The sequence below is a fragment of the Emydura macquarii genome, unplaced genomic scaffold (genome assembly GCF_026122565.2).
Source record: "Emydura macquarii macquarii isolate MOO-44397 ecotype Brisbane River unplaced genomic scaffold, CSIRO-AGI_Emac_v2 contig_3671, whole genome shotgun sequence".
Taxonomy (NCBI): domain Eukaryota; kingdom Metazoa; phylum Chordata; order Testudines; family Chelidae; genus Emydura; species Emydura macquarii.
In genome coordinates, this window is record NW_027133808.1 from 214,421 (window position 1) to 230,917 (window position 16,497).

Sequence of the window (16,497 nt, forward strand, 5' to 3'; positions counted from 1 at the left end):
AGTATTGCCAATACAGAGGAGGACCTGAATATCATACAAGAAGATCTAGATGATCTTTAAAATTGAGTAATAGAAATGGTATGAAATTCAATAGTGCAATGTGCAAGATAGTGCATTTAGGGACTAATAACAAGAATTTCTGCTATAAGCTGGGGCTCATCTGTTGGAAGCGACAGAGGAGAAGAAAGACCTGCACGTATTGGTTTATCACAGGATGATTATGAGCCACTAATGTGATGCAGCCATGAAAAAGGCTAATGCAGTCTTAGGATGCATCAGGTGAGGTATTTCTAGTAGAGACAGGGAAGTATTAGTGCCATTATACAAGGCACTGATGTGACCTCATCTGGAATATTATGTGCAGTTCTGATCTCCCATGTTTAAGATAGATAAATTCAAACTGGAACAGATGCAGAGAAAAGCTATTAGGATGATCCAAAGAATAGAAAATCTATCCTATGAGAGGAGACTGAAAGATCTTAGCTTGTTTAGCCTAACCAAAAGAAGGATGAGGGGAGATATGATTGCTCTCTATAAATACATCAGAGGGATAAATACAAGGGAAGGAGATGAGTTATTTAAGTTAATCATCAATCTAACTGATCATCTTGACTTGAAGTTTTTAAACCCTGATTTGAGGACTTCAGCAACTCATCCAGAGGTTAGGAGTCTGTTACAGGAGTGGATGGGTGAGATTCTGAGATCTGAAAGGTGCAGGAAATCAGGCTAGAAGATCACGATAGCACCTTCTGACCTTAAAGTCTATGAGTCTAAGATTTATCTGGAATATGGTGTTCAGTTCTAGGCAGCAGTTTACCAAACTGGAGGCAGTTCAAAAGAACAGCACAAATAGTTATGGGGCCTTTGGGACTGATTTATGGAGAAAGATGAAAATAAATATGTATAGTTTCAGTAAGCATTAGCTAAAGAGGGACATAGCAGATATTTGAAGGCTGTCAACAGCAAGGAGGAGAGAAGTCATTTAGCATAACGAAAAGGAATAGAGTTAGGAGTAATGGGCTGAATTTAATGGAGTGAAATTTGAAGCAGAGTGTGAGGGGAAAAAAAACTTCTATGGAGTGAGATTTCTTAGCCTATTGAATAATCTCTCATGGAAAGGGGTGAAAGCCTCTTTGCTTGGCACATTTAAAAGAAGACTGGATAAAAATATTAATAAAGGTACACTAGGAAATGATGGGCTGGTGGGTTGCTGGGCAAAGTGATCTCCTAGTTTTCAGTCTCTAGATTCTTTTAAACTGGTTCTCATCTGCTGTGACCCTATAATGCCACTATACCTCAGGTGGAGCTGGCCCCTGGGGCATAAGGGAATTCTCCACTTGGCATTCAACAAGAGGAAGAATTCTACTCTCTACCCATGGGTTTTTATGAATGAGTGTAAATTATAGTAACCTTAAGATGCTCTAATTTAAATCAGGAGGTTGGGCAGGCTTCCAGATGCCCTGATAATAGAAAGTACAAAAAATGGCTTAAAAACACCTTCCCAAATGTGTGGTTGTGCAAATGGGCATATGATTCAACAGCATGAGAGGAAATGATCCTCTCTGCAATGCACACAGATGATCTCTATGTGACAATTCATAGTGATATGTAACAATACATCAGGTATTCAGGACATAACAGCAATAACTATGTGAACTATCAGCCCTCTGAGAAAAAGATGAAGCAAAAAAAAAGATTGAAGATCCTCATGGGGAGGAAGGTTTATTGAAAAAAGACCAAGCAACGGCATCCGTGAAGTGCTGATACCTTCATTGTGCAAGTAAATAGACAATGTACAGATGACTCCTCAAAGCTACCAAAGAAATAATAGCAGAGAAAATTGATCCTGCTCCCAATATCAGATGGTTCCTCAGATTCATTATCTGTCAAAAGCCAAATAAATTAATATAATCTGAAGCTCAGATCTTGTGCAAAGTAACACTGCATAAAGAGACTGATTAATAGGATCTCTAGTAAGATTGTCAAGCCCAAAATGTAGCCTCTGTCTAAAACAACATTTTCTGTTTTAAAAGTGATCTCTGATGGTAGAAAAATCACACATTCCAAAAGGAGGATGGAACAAATCCTCACATCCAAGCCCCTCGGCTAGGGAAACCCGACAATAAACCCTGTGCTATGCCATCCCGTCCACATTTCCTGCCAGTTCAATTCTTGTAAGACAGCACGAGATCAAAACTGAACAAATTCCCAGCTCTTTGAATCACCTTAGAGAGCAGGGGTCCTGTCAAATTTAGACCCCTACCACCGTGCAAGAATAGAACTGGCAGACAGCATGGATGTGATGGCTCAATGTGCACATGTACATCTACAAATCACAACCAATCAAACATTCTGGCTTTTCCATTGTCACGCCAAGCAGCTGGAATTTTAAGACAGTAACAAATTTTCTTTTGAGGGAAATATTTTGTTATTTGGACTATTGGAGAGTGGGCATTTAAAATTATATATATAAATTGTGGAAGAACCCAAACTCAGGGGTCCTTACTAACATGTCTGTTGCCTAGCGGATGCTCCAGAATAAGCCAAACAACAGATTAGCAAAGTCAAAGTTTATTCTTTACGTAAAGAAGGTGGTCCCTTCAATGTAAGGGGCGACAACTTAATATTTTATGTTAACAGCTTATATAGCCTCACACAAACAAGTTTTTATACGTCACAGTTTCCATGATCATACATACTAAAAAAACTACTTATCTAGAAAATACTGAGCTAAGAAAATTCCAACTTTCCTTATCTAAGTTACAAGGTCTTTCTCTGCATTCCATCCCTGCTAGCGCCCAGGTTCCATAACTATCTTGTTAACCCTTAACATTCTAAGATTTAAACTTCTGCTAGAAAGGCACTTTCAATCTCAGGCTTTTGCAGCCATTTCTAAAAATCAGTTCTCAGCAGAAACAGAGACCCCATCTTCTTTTCCCTTCACAGTCCCCCCCTTGTTCCTATTCATTCTACTACTAGGAACACAATCATGATATATTCCTTCATTGCCCTTGCCAATATACCAATACCGTATTAATGTTTGCACCATTTGTCTCCTAGGGGTTTTGAACCTTTTTTTGCTGAAATAATAAATAGTAACATTGCATACAACAAAACATTAACATCATCATAAACACTATTATAGCTACAAACAATTTTTTAAGTCATGATAAGTCTGGTAACCAAAAAGTCAGAGCATTCCAGATGGATGACCATGAGATATCAATGCCAGACGGTGGCATTGGAGGGTTAGCAAATTCATGGAGAAATCTGCTGACATTCCAAATTTTGTGTACATCCATATTGATTTTGACCTGATTCATTTTTATAAAACAACAGGTTTGATTCAACATTACACAAACTCCTCCTTGTTGAGCTAATAATTGGTCTAGGGATAACCTTTTCCCTTCACAACACATAATATACAATTTTAAATGCCCACTAATAGTCCAAATGTATAAAGTGATATATACATATATCACGTTAAGGGAAGACCAAATATGGAAGCTATCAACTTTGACAGGGTTCTTTTATAGGTATGTGTGTAATCATAAAACATCAATCAGGGTGGCCATATATTTTGTTTCTGACTGTGACATGGTGCACTTGCCCTGCACTGGCCCAGCAGACGTTAACTCCATCCTGTTGGGCATATTCTGACTGGAACCCAGGTATAAAAGGGAGTTCCGCAGCTCACTAAGGGCTGACCACTGAAAGGGTAGGATGCAAGTTGCGGATCCAACCCAGGAGTCACTGAATCTCCAAACTGCAGGAGTTAGCCACACCGAGACCAAGGAATAAGCCTGGATGATGGAAGGTGCCCAAGAGGGGTAGGAGTCATTGGGAGCTGCTCAAGCCGGGGGTCCTGGAGACTCTGGGGATACCCAGACCGCCACCTGAGAGGATGAGGTAGAAAGTAGCCCAGGAGGATGACCCAATGGGTTTGGCACTGTCAGTGTGTTGTGGTCGGATCCCCACTGACCCCAGTGTTGGGACCCTCTGCACTGTTCGGGCCCTGGGCTGGGATCCGGTGGAGTAGGCTGGGCTCAGGTCCCCCAGCTGCTAGCCCCAATCTTGGGGTGGCAACCTCCCCACCTTAGGCTTGATGGCTTATGTTTGCAGTTCTGCCCTGCATGAGTGCCTGAGCTCTTAGACTGTTGGTGGGTCTGTTTGTCCTACCTGAAGGCTCAGGAGTATCATATAGGCCCAGCCGGGGGACTAAGGACATCTGAGCCGATTCAGCCACAGGTCAATAGCCACCCTCACCCCACGCCCAAATGGGGATGCAGCGCACTGGCTCTGCTATATGGATCAAACTAAACCTGCCTAGTTCAGTATAGACACAAATGCTATTTTCTTTGGAACCACTACACAATCATTTTCACTGTATAAGTTGTCTTACATATTTGGATCACACCACAGAAACTTTTTTATACCATGGTTCACATTCTAAGTTTATAGCTAATTCTCCTCTGGTTTTAAGGTGGATCTGCTGTGTAATGGGAAGTCCCATTTATAGATTTCAGTTGACAGATTTGGGAAAAACAGGATTGATCAGTGCCTTATTTTAGGCATGCAAAAAATAAAATCCCAAACTTGATTTAACATTGTAATGAAAATGGATTATGCTTGTACCATTTCACATTCAGAAGCATGGAGATATGCTATGCCATTTTTTGTTCTTGCAATAGTAATCTTTGTCTCAAAAATGTGAAATCAGAATCTTAATGTTTCATGCATGCTGTGCAGTATGGTGAGAAAATATGTTACTTTGACCTTTACAATCTTCTTTCATTTTATCTTTTGGATAGTCATATTTCTTTGCTGTCTACAGAATCACTACCCTGCAAAAAAGATATAAGTAGCCTGAATACCAAAAAATATAAGGTTTATGGGGTTTTAAGCATATTAAAAATACATGGTATTTTCACAGAAAATGCTGATGCCTCACTCACATTACATATTTTACAATGAGAATACAAAATGACAATGATAGAATAGAAATATATTCTGGGGAGGATTGTAGTTCGCATGACAAGTGTTATATATAGAACCTATTCTTATTACAGTATGAAATCTGAAATCTTGTGATCCTCAGATGTTTACCTAGTGGAAATTGCTTCCCTTGCTGTTTACTCCATCCTGTATTTAGCCTAATAAAAATGTAATAAATATCTTCGCTTTATAATCTGCAAATGCTTTTCTAAGCAATGTATTGCAATTGTAGCCAGAGAGTGTTATATACACATACATGCTCTCTGGGCGGGGAGGGGGGAAGGAAAGCTCAGATTCTTTCAGTCACAGAAATCCAAGAGCTGGAGAAATAATTTAACGTTGTGAGAGTCATAATAAAATTGTGAGAACTGGCAACACTAAATACCTCCACCTAGTTGGGTTGCAGTAGTGCTGGAGTTAGTGGGAGAAAGTGGATAATGGGTGTAGTGCTGCCAGTAGCCAGGGCTAGGGGAGAAAGGAATTTTTGTGTTTGACTCTGTTGAATTTAAACACAATGTGGTCTTGCCTTGTTCAATCAGATACCCCTAATGCTACCATAATGCTAGTACTGATGAAAGCTTTCCCCTCTTTTAAGCCACTGTTTTACACCTCTTATAAACTTACATTTCATTAGCTGTCAAAGTGGCATGAGAAGCCCTCTGTGTTGTATTGTTATCTCTTTTCTGTGTTTTTCATTTATGGTATGCTCAGAGCATTAGCTGGGAACCCAAAGGCTTTTTTAATAAATATAAAACAAACAGCCAGTATTTCCTCAACTTCCTAACCCTCACCATAATTGGTGGGCAGACCTAACCAATAATTTGCAATTAATAGTTTACTCCAGTATTGTGAAGATGAAGATTCAAACATCATGAGTCAAATCCGACAAAATAATGAATTTAAAAAAAAAAAAAAACAACTTTGGGATTCATTTTATTGGTGTCCTGGTTTCTGAGTCTTCAGGGTGCTCTCAAGTTCATATCTTCAAGTTTCCTCTTCATCCATAAGGGCTAGTAATTTGCCTTATTTTTAAATGGAAGCAGAGTCTTTTCTTTCTTTTCTGGTGCCTTTACAGACACGCACATGGTGGAAAACTACACACAACTGAACCTCTCTTAATTTTCTTATTGGACCGTCCTGGAGAGGAATCACCTTCCACCTCTCCCTCTTGCAGCAGCAGCCGACAGATTCTCTCAATCCTGCTAGCTATCTCATTTCAATAATACTTCTAACCTTATTCCAAGGGTTACACTGTCACAAGTATATATAAGGAAAAGTAAATTGTATACTGTATACATTACTTAGCTGTTTTATTGTGGAAATATGCTGCAGCACTATAATTAGCTGACACCATAATGATATTGTAGGCTACACTGAAGAGAGGTCTAGTGGATAATGCCCTAGGCTTAAAGCTAGGAGACCTGGCTTCTATTCACAGCTCTGCCATTGACCAGCTGTATGACTTTGGGCAAGTAATTTTATTTTCACGTGCCTAGTTTCCCCATCAGTGGTATAAAAATGCAGAACATGCCATTTTTGTGGCACATCAGATGTAATAGAGTACATGAATGAAATATTGACTCTGGCTCAACCCTGGAAAAAGAAATCACATTACTAGGAATTAGGGGAAAAAATCCTGAAGAATTTGCCAATTATTTAACCTCACCATGAGCAAGGGTATCAGATCACAGATTGTCAGCACAGACTGAAGTCCTTGGTTATCATTGCTCATGGACACACAGATTGGTCGTTAGGAATGCCTTCTTCCATTTTAGACTAACCAGGAAGCCACACTCTGCCTTTTCAGATCAATCTATCATGAATCACACTTTTTTATTCAAATTAAGACATTACAACTCACTCTACTGAATGGAATCACACACACACACACACAAAAGCTGACATTGCAGCATGTAGCAGCACACCTTCTAAGTAATAACAGCTGACAGGAACATCTCCAACACCTGTGCTTCAGAAACTGCACTGGCTTCCCATTCACTTCAGAGCCAAATTCAAAGCTCTCAACCTAATCTACAAGAATTAGGCTCTCTTAGAGACCATCTCACCTTCCACAGCCTTCCAACATGGCTAAGATCCAGAGGTACAATACAGCTAGAGACATACAAGTTTGCACTGTCAGGTGCCAGGGCTAGGAGAGCATTCTTGGTGAGGATAGCCGCTGTGGAATTCCTTTGCAAAGGAGATTACACTGAGTCTAAGACTGATGTGTTGAGATCAAAATATAAGACACTTTTCTGATAAAGCCCTTATTTCCTCAACAACAGCACCCATAATTAATGTTAGCCCTATTGTACACTACAAACTTATGTCAATGTAACTACATCGCTCAGAGCGATGCAATTATAACTGACCGAACTTCTGGTATAGATAGCACCATGTCGAGATGAGGGCTTCCCCAGTCAACATAGTTACTGCCTCTTGGGGAGAAGCTCTCCCATCAGTGTAGCTAATGTCTTCACTAAGCGCTTCAGTTGCACCACTGCAGCACTTTACAAATTATTTGTAATTTGCCCTCACAAATAATCACTCTTCACATATTAAAGTTCACACACCTCTGCAACCCAGGAGTAATGGAAAAACAAAATAGCCTGGGTAAAATACTGATCACATTAAGATTAGTGAGAGTTTTGCTATTGACTTCAGTGTGGTCCAGATAGTATTCCTGCTGGATGTGCCACCACTCAATGTAGAATTTGCACAGAATTAATGTTCCCCACAGAATTTATTTTTTCCTGGAGGATTTGTGATTTTCCCCAGCAGCCCTGCCCATGCCTGGCACGGGAGACTGGGGCTCCCGCTAACAGAGTGGGCTGACAGCAAGAGCCCAAGCCACCTAGATCTGACAGAGGGAGCATAATTATATTGTGTTATTCTGACAAATAAAATATTCAGAATTTTTCATAATTTTAAAATATTGTTCACAGAATTTTTAATTTTTTGATGTAGAATTCCCCCACGAGTAGGATATGACCTTATGTTTTTGGATGCTTATTGATCATATACATAGAAGAATCCTTACCCATCATAGTTATTTTTGTTATTTAGATATTAAGTGATAGGTGCATAAAAATATGCTAGTCATTAACAAGGCAAACAAAAAATGCAGAAGAAGCGGGAACAAAAAAAAGAAAGAAAACCCAGTGATTATGCTTTTCGTTCAGTGAAGTTAAGAATGACAAAATTAAGGAAAAACACAGTAAAAATAAATGAAATGGAAGTCATTATAGCAATTCACAGCCTTTTCTCATATAGATGTCGATGGTTTTTTTTTCTAAAATGTCCTGTGATCCAGTGGAGAAAATGCTTTGGTCAAGTCCTATAAATAAAATTACTTAAACTCTCGTAATTTGGTGTTTCCTTTCTCAAATAAAATAAATATTAGCTTTAACTCTAGTCTGCACTGCTGGGAACTTAACTGTATATTTTTATATGTTGAAAAGTTGTGTGTATTTTTTTTTTTTTTTTTTTACATATTTAAAGGCCAAATATTTTATATTGTAATTAATTTTCTCCAGCTGAAGCTTGTTTCTACTTTTTCAGATAGTATATGGTAACTGGAGGCTAGATGTCACAGGCAGTTACTGGTTACTGGACTAACTTTGCACCTTTGGAAAGGTGGGTTCAGATCCTGATTTAAGTCACCAGTAAAATGAATCAGGTGTTCTCTTACAGTTCCTGACATGATTCAAAATGAAGGGAAGTCTCTCTCTCTCCTGCACATGCACACCTAGGTGAGATCAAAGATTAGAACAACAGTGATGTTCCAGTAAGGGTGTGACTAAGGTTATGAGATTCATATCTGATGGTCCCAATATTTGCATATATTGATTTGGGCCAGATCCTTAGATGGTGTAAATCAACATAGCTCCATTGACTTCACTGGTATTTGGGAAAAAAAGTTAAATGTATATTATGAGATTTATGTCCAAAATATGATATCTGAGAGAGGGTAACAGCTAGATGCTGCATAATTTGCAAAATTATATTAATTTGGACAATTGTATGTCAGACCATTGAGCATGAGAGAAGAATGACATCCAGCAGAGGGGAGATGCCATGTAGTATTCCCATTGTAATACTGTTCTCGCCACCAGGGATAGAATGTGGCTCACACTAGCTGATAGCCAAGGAGAAGATGGTACAGCAACTGTCAGGAGGAACAGTGACAGCTCTAAGCGGCAAAGTGTTTGGCTACAAAATGAGAAGGCCACTAGTAGTGGCAGTATGAGCTGGATATGGGTCTTAGGGTATGGTTTGTTTTTTTTTCATTTTGCTTTTGTTGGCGCTTGTGTGAATTATATTTAAAGTATTGACTATGTGCTCCCTACCCTATGGGGCTCACGATAGTTAAGCTGAAAACAGCATGATGGCAGGCAACAATCAGGCGCCAGTAACTGCAGTGGCAGGGATCAGCATTGGCAGCCCTAGGCACAATCTGGGCAGAATGCAGCGATAAGGTGGTGGAGTGAATGTCCCATCTAGTGCGTGTTTGGGATTAAACCATGTACAGTACATCTCATTTTCACAGTTTCCCAATGACAACAGTGCATTCAAAGAATGTAAGATTAGCCAGTAAAAAAAATCACTAATGCTACTACTTCAGTCCAGTAAGAGCAGAACAGCAGTTGCCCTTCTCCTCTCTTTCTACCACCTTTCAGTCTGCAAGAGGATTATGGCATTTAGTTCAGAAATATAAACTACAAACAAAATGCTAGAGCCAAACAAACAGCACAAGCAGCTGGCAATGTGTTGGCTTTGCTGTAGCTGCATTTTTTAAACATTTCCCCATTTTTCTGCCCCCTCTCACCCAGACACTCTGTACAAACATGTTCTGTCTAGTTCTCTCTCACTTACAGAAACCAGCAGCATGATGGATAAAACACAAGTCACAGAGTAAAAGGTCAGATTTTAACCACTGATTGGTTAGGATGCTTTCCTAGGACCAGCAAATGTTTGCCTCACCAGTGCTGCCACCCTGTCCTTTCATCTACCCCAAGCCCATACTTGTGCTCTGTTCCCAATTGTCTCCCAGTCCAAAAAAAAAGGGAGGGGGGAGGAGGAAACCAGCAATAGCATTTGGGATATTAGGCCGCAGAGTGATTACATTTGTCTCCTCCTCTCCATTTGCAGGCAGAGATGAAGGTGCATGGCTAAAGCTCTGTGGAGAAGCTGATGCAGTCAAAGGCATCATGACTGGCTCCAGGCAGCACCCATCACTTTCAAAAGTCAAATATTTAGAAGGAAAATTCAAAACTCTGTGTGGTAAAATATGGATTTAGTAAGAAAGTTTATTAACACAACTAGGCATTCAAAATAATAGAAAATAAACAGTACTTTCAAAACTGCACTGTTGTGCATTTCCCCCCTTGTATTTTCTAGTCCTTCATTCTTCTCCCCCTAATCAGTACACCGAAGCTTCCAAGAATCCATTATTTGCCTCCTTTCCTCTATAAAAAAAACCCTATTGTCTTCCTTGCTTTCTTCTATTTACAGAACCTAGAAGTCTACATTCAGAACTCTTCCATAGAGATATAAACCATAAATTTCATTGTAGATAATAATTCCGTTACAGATTATAGCCACAGCTATATCATTAGTAAAGTAATATCAGTGAATAAAGGCAGAAAAACAAGACCCTTCTGTCATCTTACAAGTAATTTGTTATGTTGCAAAATCCTCATTATTAAGCCCCATGTCAAAACCCACAAACTGATTCTTAGAATGCTTTATTAGAGTTATACAGAAAGAGTAAGTGATCTGTGGTCATGTGGATGTGCAGGGAATTTAAGTTTGTAACTCAACAGGGGCCATACACACAAATGCCACCTGAATCCACATTAGAAGAGATCCTAATATTAATTTCTCCTGGTTACAAAAAATACTTTCAAGGTACCTTAATTCCATACCAAGAACACTGAACAACATTCTTCAGTTCTTAACAATAATACACTATTTTAAAAATAGTTCCAGGAATGGCCTTCAGTGCACTTGTGTCAACAAAGACAATAATTCAAGGAGAAAACCTCTTTCAACAATATCCCATTTGTCATTACAAGACAGTGACATTAACACGAGAAGAAGTCTAAAGTTTTCAAATCCACAGATAGAAAAGCAATTGTAGTTGTTTGGAACAAAACTTAAAATGATAATTTCTTAGTCTGCTGTGACACCTACAATTTCCATTCACAGATTGGATTTTTTTTTAAAGGAAAGTAATTAGACAGCTCATAAAATACTATCAAATATGCAGCTATTAAAAAAGCACACCCTTGTTAGAGACACCAGAAAAAGCTGGTAAGAATTTGCTCTGCATTGATCCAATACACTTAGATCTGAATCAGAGTCTTTTAGACCTGCAGCATGCATGATTCATGGGTAAAAGTTTATTTTTTGAGTCTATCCCACAGAATGGTTGCGTTTTGTAGATGTAATTCTAGTGAGGGACATAGAGGATTGATGTATAGTAGATGATGAGAGAGTTTTAATAATGGCTATTAATTCTGTTGAATATCAGAGACAGGTCCTGTGTCCTTGAAGGTACCCTTAACACAGACCTATATATGAGATGTCTCCTTTCCTTGGGTGTTTTGTTCAATGACTTTTTAAATAAATAAATAAATACATTTAAAAAAAGTTTGAAAAGCTATTAATATGGGCTTTAGAATCAGAGCTGAGTCAGACAGCAAAGTTCTCCGTACACAAGAGAAAGGAAGAACATTATACACTGCCTGCATAGATTCACATGCAAAGGAACAACTCCCTTCCATGACTATCAAACTGACATCATGCAGTATCTGCCTTGATACTTTTTGCATAGGCAGAAAACACAGACACCTCAGAAAATAAAATAAAGGGACAATTTTAAAATCAAAATAACCATTTTGTTACTTACAGCACTTGATAAAATGGTAATGAGACATTTTTCATCTCAGACTGTAGTCTTCCTACAGGTTTCTCTTCTGCTACAACTGTCGTCCCTATGAAATGCATTATTTAGAGCCTTTCCTCAGGTATCCAGTTTACTTCATAATACATTATTTAATGTAGCTTCTGTTCCAAGATCTTGCAGAGGCTTCCAAGTCATTCTCATCCAGCTGCTGGAATTAAGATAAACCTCTGTGTGTCTTGAACCATGACTATTGCACGTGCTATTGTAGCACACTTGATTGACACAGCTTCTAATCCCACGTCCCCAGGAATAGTAAAATTTAATTGGCGTGCACTTGCAGCCACATTCTTCCAGCACTGAGGTGTGCTGCTGCACTGCGGCTCTCACAGTCCTGTCAGCTAATGGCTTTTCAATAGCTTTCAAACGGCAGCTTGATGAAACTAAGCTTGATGAGTGGGCTCGACTGAAGTAGCAGAACAAGGGATCTTAAATCTTATTTGTGCATGTTGTCTATGAACCAAATGTGACCAGATTCTTAGCTGGTGTTCAAATGGGATTATTTTTAGTTGCCACCAGTTGCTGTGTGAATAGGAAATTGATATAGGTTACCAAAAATAACCTTTTAGCAACACAGATCATTGTCAGTTTGTTCTAAGGTGAAAATGAGGACGTAGCTCACAGACACCTCCAGACTTTCCGGGTTTGTCCGGGGACTAGTTTTAAATAAGATTTAAAATGTTAGTGTTTGTATTCTGTAACCTGCTCTTATTTTGCCACTTCTCTGAAGACTGTAAAGAATTGAATCAGTAATTATGGTTGGACTATTTCTGACTGAACTGGAATTCAGAAGAAAGGAACTGTAGCTTTAAATAATGAATTCATAACAAATGTATTTTTTTCTAATAATTATTTTAACCATTAAAATTCTAACATAAGAAAATATGTCTGACTAAGAAAATATAGTCAGATATAAATATACAATAAATTGCATTAAGTGCAAGTTAATATCTGTATATTTAGTTCTGACCTCTGAATAACATGTTGATGCATACTGATGTATTTTGCATGTCCATGGTTGTTTAAGGGCATACAAAAGGCAGACCTGCATTGTATTTTAAATAAACACTCAGACTCCACCATTGCTTTTACAAGCAAAATGTGGGGGCATCTGGCTACTACTACTTAGAGAATACTGTAGCAGCAAAACTAGTCAACTAGTTGAATAGCAATTTTAAGAAAATTATGTTTGGAAATTATCAAGGTACATGAAGATGAGGACAATACACTTTTGCTTCCTATGTGCAATAAACCACCATTACTATTTCACTGAGCAAGCATATTGCAAAATCAATATGATTGGTTAGTCACAAATAGAATTACTGTTTGCCTGAAACATAGTTACCTGGCCTTATGCACACATACCATTTTTAACAGATAAGTAAAAGTAGCAGCAGGTCCACTTCATCAGTAATGATTACTAATTCAGATTTTATTAGCTCTCCTGTAAAGTTCTAATATGAGAGGACTGTTATATATTCAAACATCCAGTGATCAATTAGCAAACCCCTTAGGTGAAATCTCAGTTCCTGACTAATGGCTAGCTATTGCACTTGAGCTTTTAGGTGTGATCAGCATTAACAATTGCTTTCCATGAGTTACTGTAATTTCTTTGTTCCAAAATACGATTCTTTAAAATAAAATACAGGAATAACCAGAGGAAATTATAAATCCAATAAAAATAATACAGAAATTGCATTACCGTGCAATCTGTCCTTCTAAAACTCAAAAATAGACCGAAGGAATCAAATTAATTCATTCTTCAGTGTCTCTCTTTCTCCCATTCAGGACCTGGACATTTTTGGTCCATATCTGTTTATAAAATAAATTATCTATCCTATCTAAGAGAGAGTGTTAGTCATAGTCCATGAGCAAAAGCACCAAATCTGAAAAAAGAGCCCTTTCAACAAGTATTATAGTGGTGATGTTCCTGATAGGTTCAAGCAGGGTGGTATTGTTAAGTAGAAAGATTGTCTTTTCTAATAGCATCATGTTTCCACCAATCCACACTGGCTAAAAGCAGTAATATTCTGTGTAAATCCTTCAGCAAGATGGATGGGAGCAGTGCCAAAAAAGGTCTTTGTCTTGAGATAGAAGAATTAGAGATGTAAAAACACATCAGATTCGGCTTGACCCAAATGTGGCAAAATATTAGTTGGATCTTGTTCATTTGTGAGTCCATCATGTTTATATAAATATTGTGTTTCCCAAGCCAGAAAAATAGGTAGTGCAATTCACTATTATCTGCTAAGCATAGACAGTGTACTCAGTGCTGTAATAAAAAAAAGGGAGGCACAGTCTCTGCCCCAAAGAGAATACAATGTGGAGACCAGATTCAGAACTCAGTCACCCTGCAAACAACTGAATGACTCCAGATTTACATCCAAATCACTTGAAGCAGAATCTTGCATTTTACAGAGACATGCAAGATGCATTAACTTCCACAAAAGAAATTTCCATCTTAGAACATCATATATATTTTTTGCTTTTAGTGTACTAGGTGCTTACTGAGTGGTTATCATTGATGGACTTTATGAAAGTAGTAAGTTATAAGGAAATATTTAAACTGAGAGGTTGTTTGCTTTCCACATTGCTGTGGAGGAGGAGTGACAGATGTGAGAGTAGCATGGAAGGCGGCACAAAAATGACAGTGAAATAAGGATCCCAAAGAAGTGGTGAGATGAGTGTCAAGGCATAGTGAAGAGCTTCAGAGGGAAAATGGGGAGAAAGGAGAACAGAGATATAGACCTGTGTAGAGATGTGAAGAGCCTTGAGAGTGAAAAGTGGAAGCTAAAATTGAGACAGAAGGTCAAAGGAACCCAGTGTAGGAATTTTTAAAAGGGAAGTGACTCTCCACTTGTTGAGTAAGAAGCTGGACTTTAGCTGTAGCACTTTGGATAGATTGGAAAGTAAAGCTACTTGGGAATTTTTCAACAAAATGTTTGTAGTCAGAAAATACCGATTCATCAAAACCAAAACTTTTCACAGAAACACATCATTTTTGATGAAACTTTCATCACAAAAGTTTCTCAGGGCCACAATGGAATTTCTGGATTTGTCTGGGATGTTGCAGACCAAGGTTCAAGTCCTTGCTTTGCCTGATTCAGAACAGGGACTTGTTTTTGGTTCTTCAACATCCCAGGCAAGTGCCCTAGGCTCTGGGCTACTTGAAGATTTCTCTCTCTTTGAGGTATTCCAAAAAGTCTTGTTCTGGTGAAGAATGAAAATAAGTTTCAAAGCCTCAAAATTTTTCTCAAAAACAGAATTCTTGTTTTCAAGCCCTATTGGAGAGAGGCTTTTCAAGCCCTAATGGAATGGTCGGAGAGAAGTAGTTACAGTATTCATGGTAGAAAATGATCAATGCATAAACAAGGATTTAAAATATTAAAACAAAGAGGAAGAATTATGATTTTTGAGATGCAGTGAAGAAAGAACCAATGGGCAGGGTGTTGAAACTTGGCAAATTTCAGGTAATACTAATGAGTTTGCAAAACTATTCATTTGGTTGACAAAGGAAGAGGTGTATTGGTTAGCTTGGATTTTTTTCTTTTCTAGACAAATTAGGCAGTGAAAAAAGGGAAATTCTGGAGACAGGGAGAAAAAGATGAACAATAGTTAGTGCTCCACCATGTGAACCACCACAGCAGACATAGGTCAACTCTAAATGCACTGGCAGTTTCTGAATATCAAGGACATTGATACAGTGTTACTAAACACAGGCCCTGATGAGCAAGGCTCTACAGAACATGCTGATTTCAACAGGACTAGTCACTTGCTTGAAGCTGAGCACATGCTTAACTGCTTTGCTGGACTGAGCTCACACACTGAACTGAAATCAAACCTGATTTCAAGTGTTTTGGAGGTTCAAATGTTCTATTTTGGACAGTTTCATGAAAATTCTTATAACTAACTCAAATGTAGAAAACAAGATTTATGTTAAGAATCCATTCACTGGGTTTAACACTCCTGGAAAAAAAATATTGCTGCATTGAGAGCAGTGGTTAGAATAATAGCAAATTCCATGTCATGTGCAGATTTACAAGATTTGATAATGCACTGCAGATTTTTTTTTAAATCTTTTACCTTTGAAATATTTTCTGACTGGTGAAACTAGCACAGATATTTGACTTACGATATACTCTTTTATAGCAAAATCAGATATTTGTATCAGATTTACACAATTATCTCCTCTTTTTCAGAGCAGGAGTTGCAGGGTCACAGTTTCCTTGTCTTATAAAAAATACATTTGAAATATTTCACAGAATAGGGTAGTAAAGAAAAACATTGTCCAAAATGATGCTTTGTTACCTTCTGTTGTGCTAAAGCATTGATATACTGTACTGTAGTAATGAGGTATATGTATTTTGTTATCCTTTTAGTTTTTTCTGTTGTCACCAACAATTGACCTTTAAATACTGTTAGCATGAGAGTATTTTTATACTCTGTGTAGAATTGTAAAAATTAATGGATACATGCAGACCTATCTTGAAAGCAGTTTGAATAATGAGAAAACACCATAGCTGCTGTCTTAGAAA

At 38.2% G+C, this 16,497-nt stretch overlaps 1 protein-coding gene across 1 annotated transcript in view; it reads right to left on the reverse strand.

Annotated features, from left to right (window-relative positions):
• Positions 1 to 12,345, reverse strand: part of LOC137145860 (unconventional myosin-XVI-like) — a 212,019-nt gene extending 199,674 nt beyond the window's left edge. The window contains exon 1 of the mRNA XM_067536802.1: positions 11,909 to 12,345. Within this exon, the coding sequence (XP_067392903.1) occupies positions 11,909 to 11,936 (28 nt within the window). The 5' untranslated portion in view covers positions 11,937 to 12,345. The remainder of the gene's footprint in view (positions 1 to 11,908) is intronic.
• Positions 12,346 to 16,497: the final 4,152 nt, after the last annotated feature.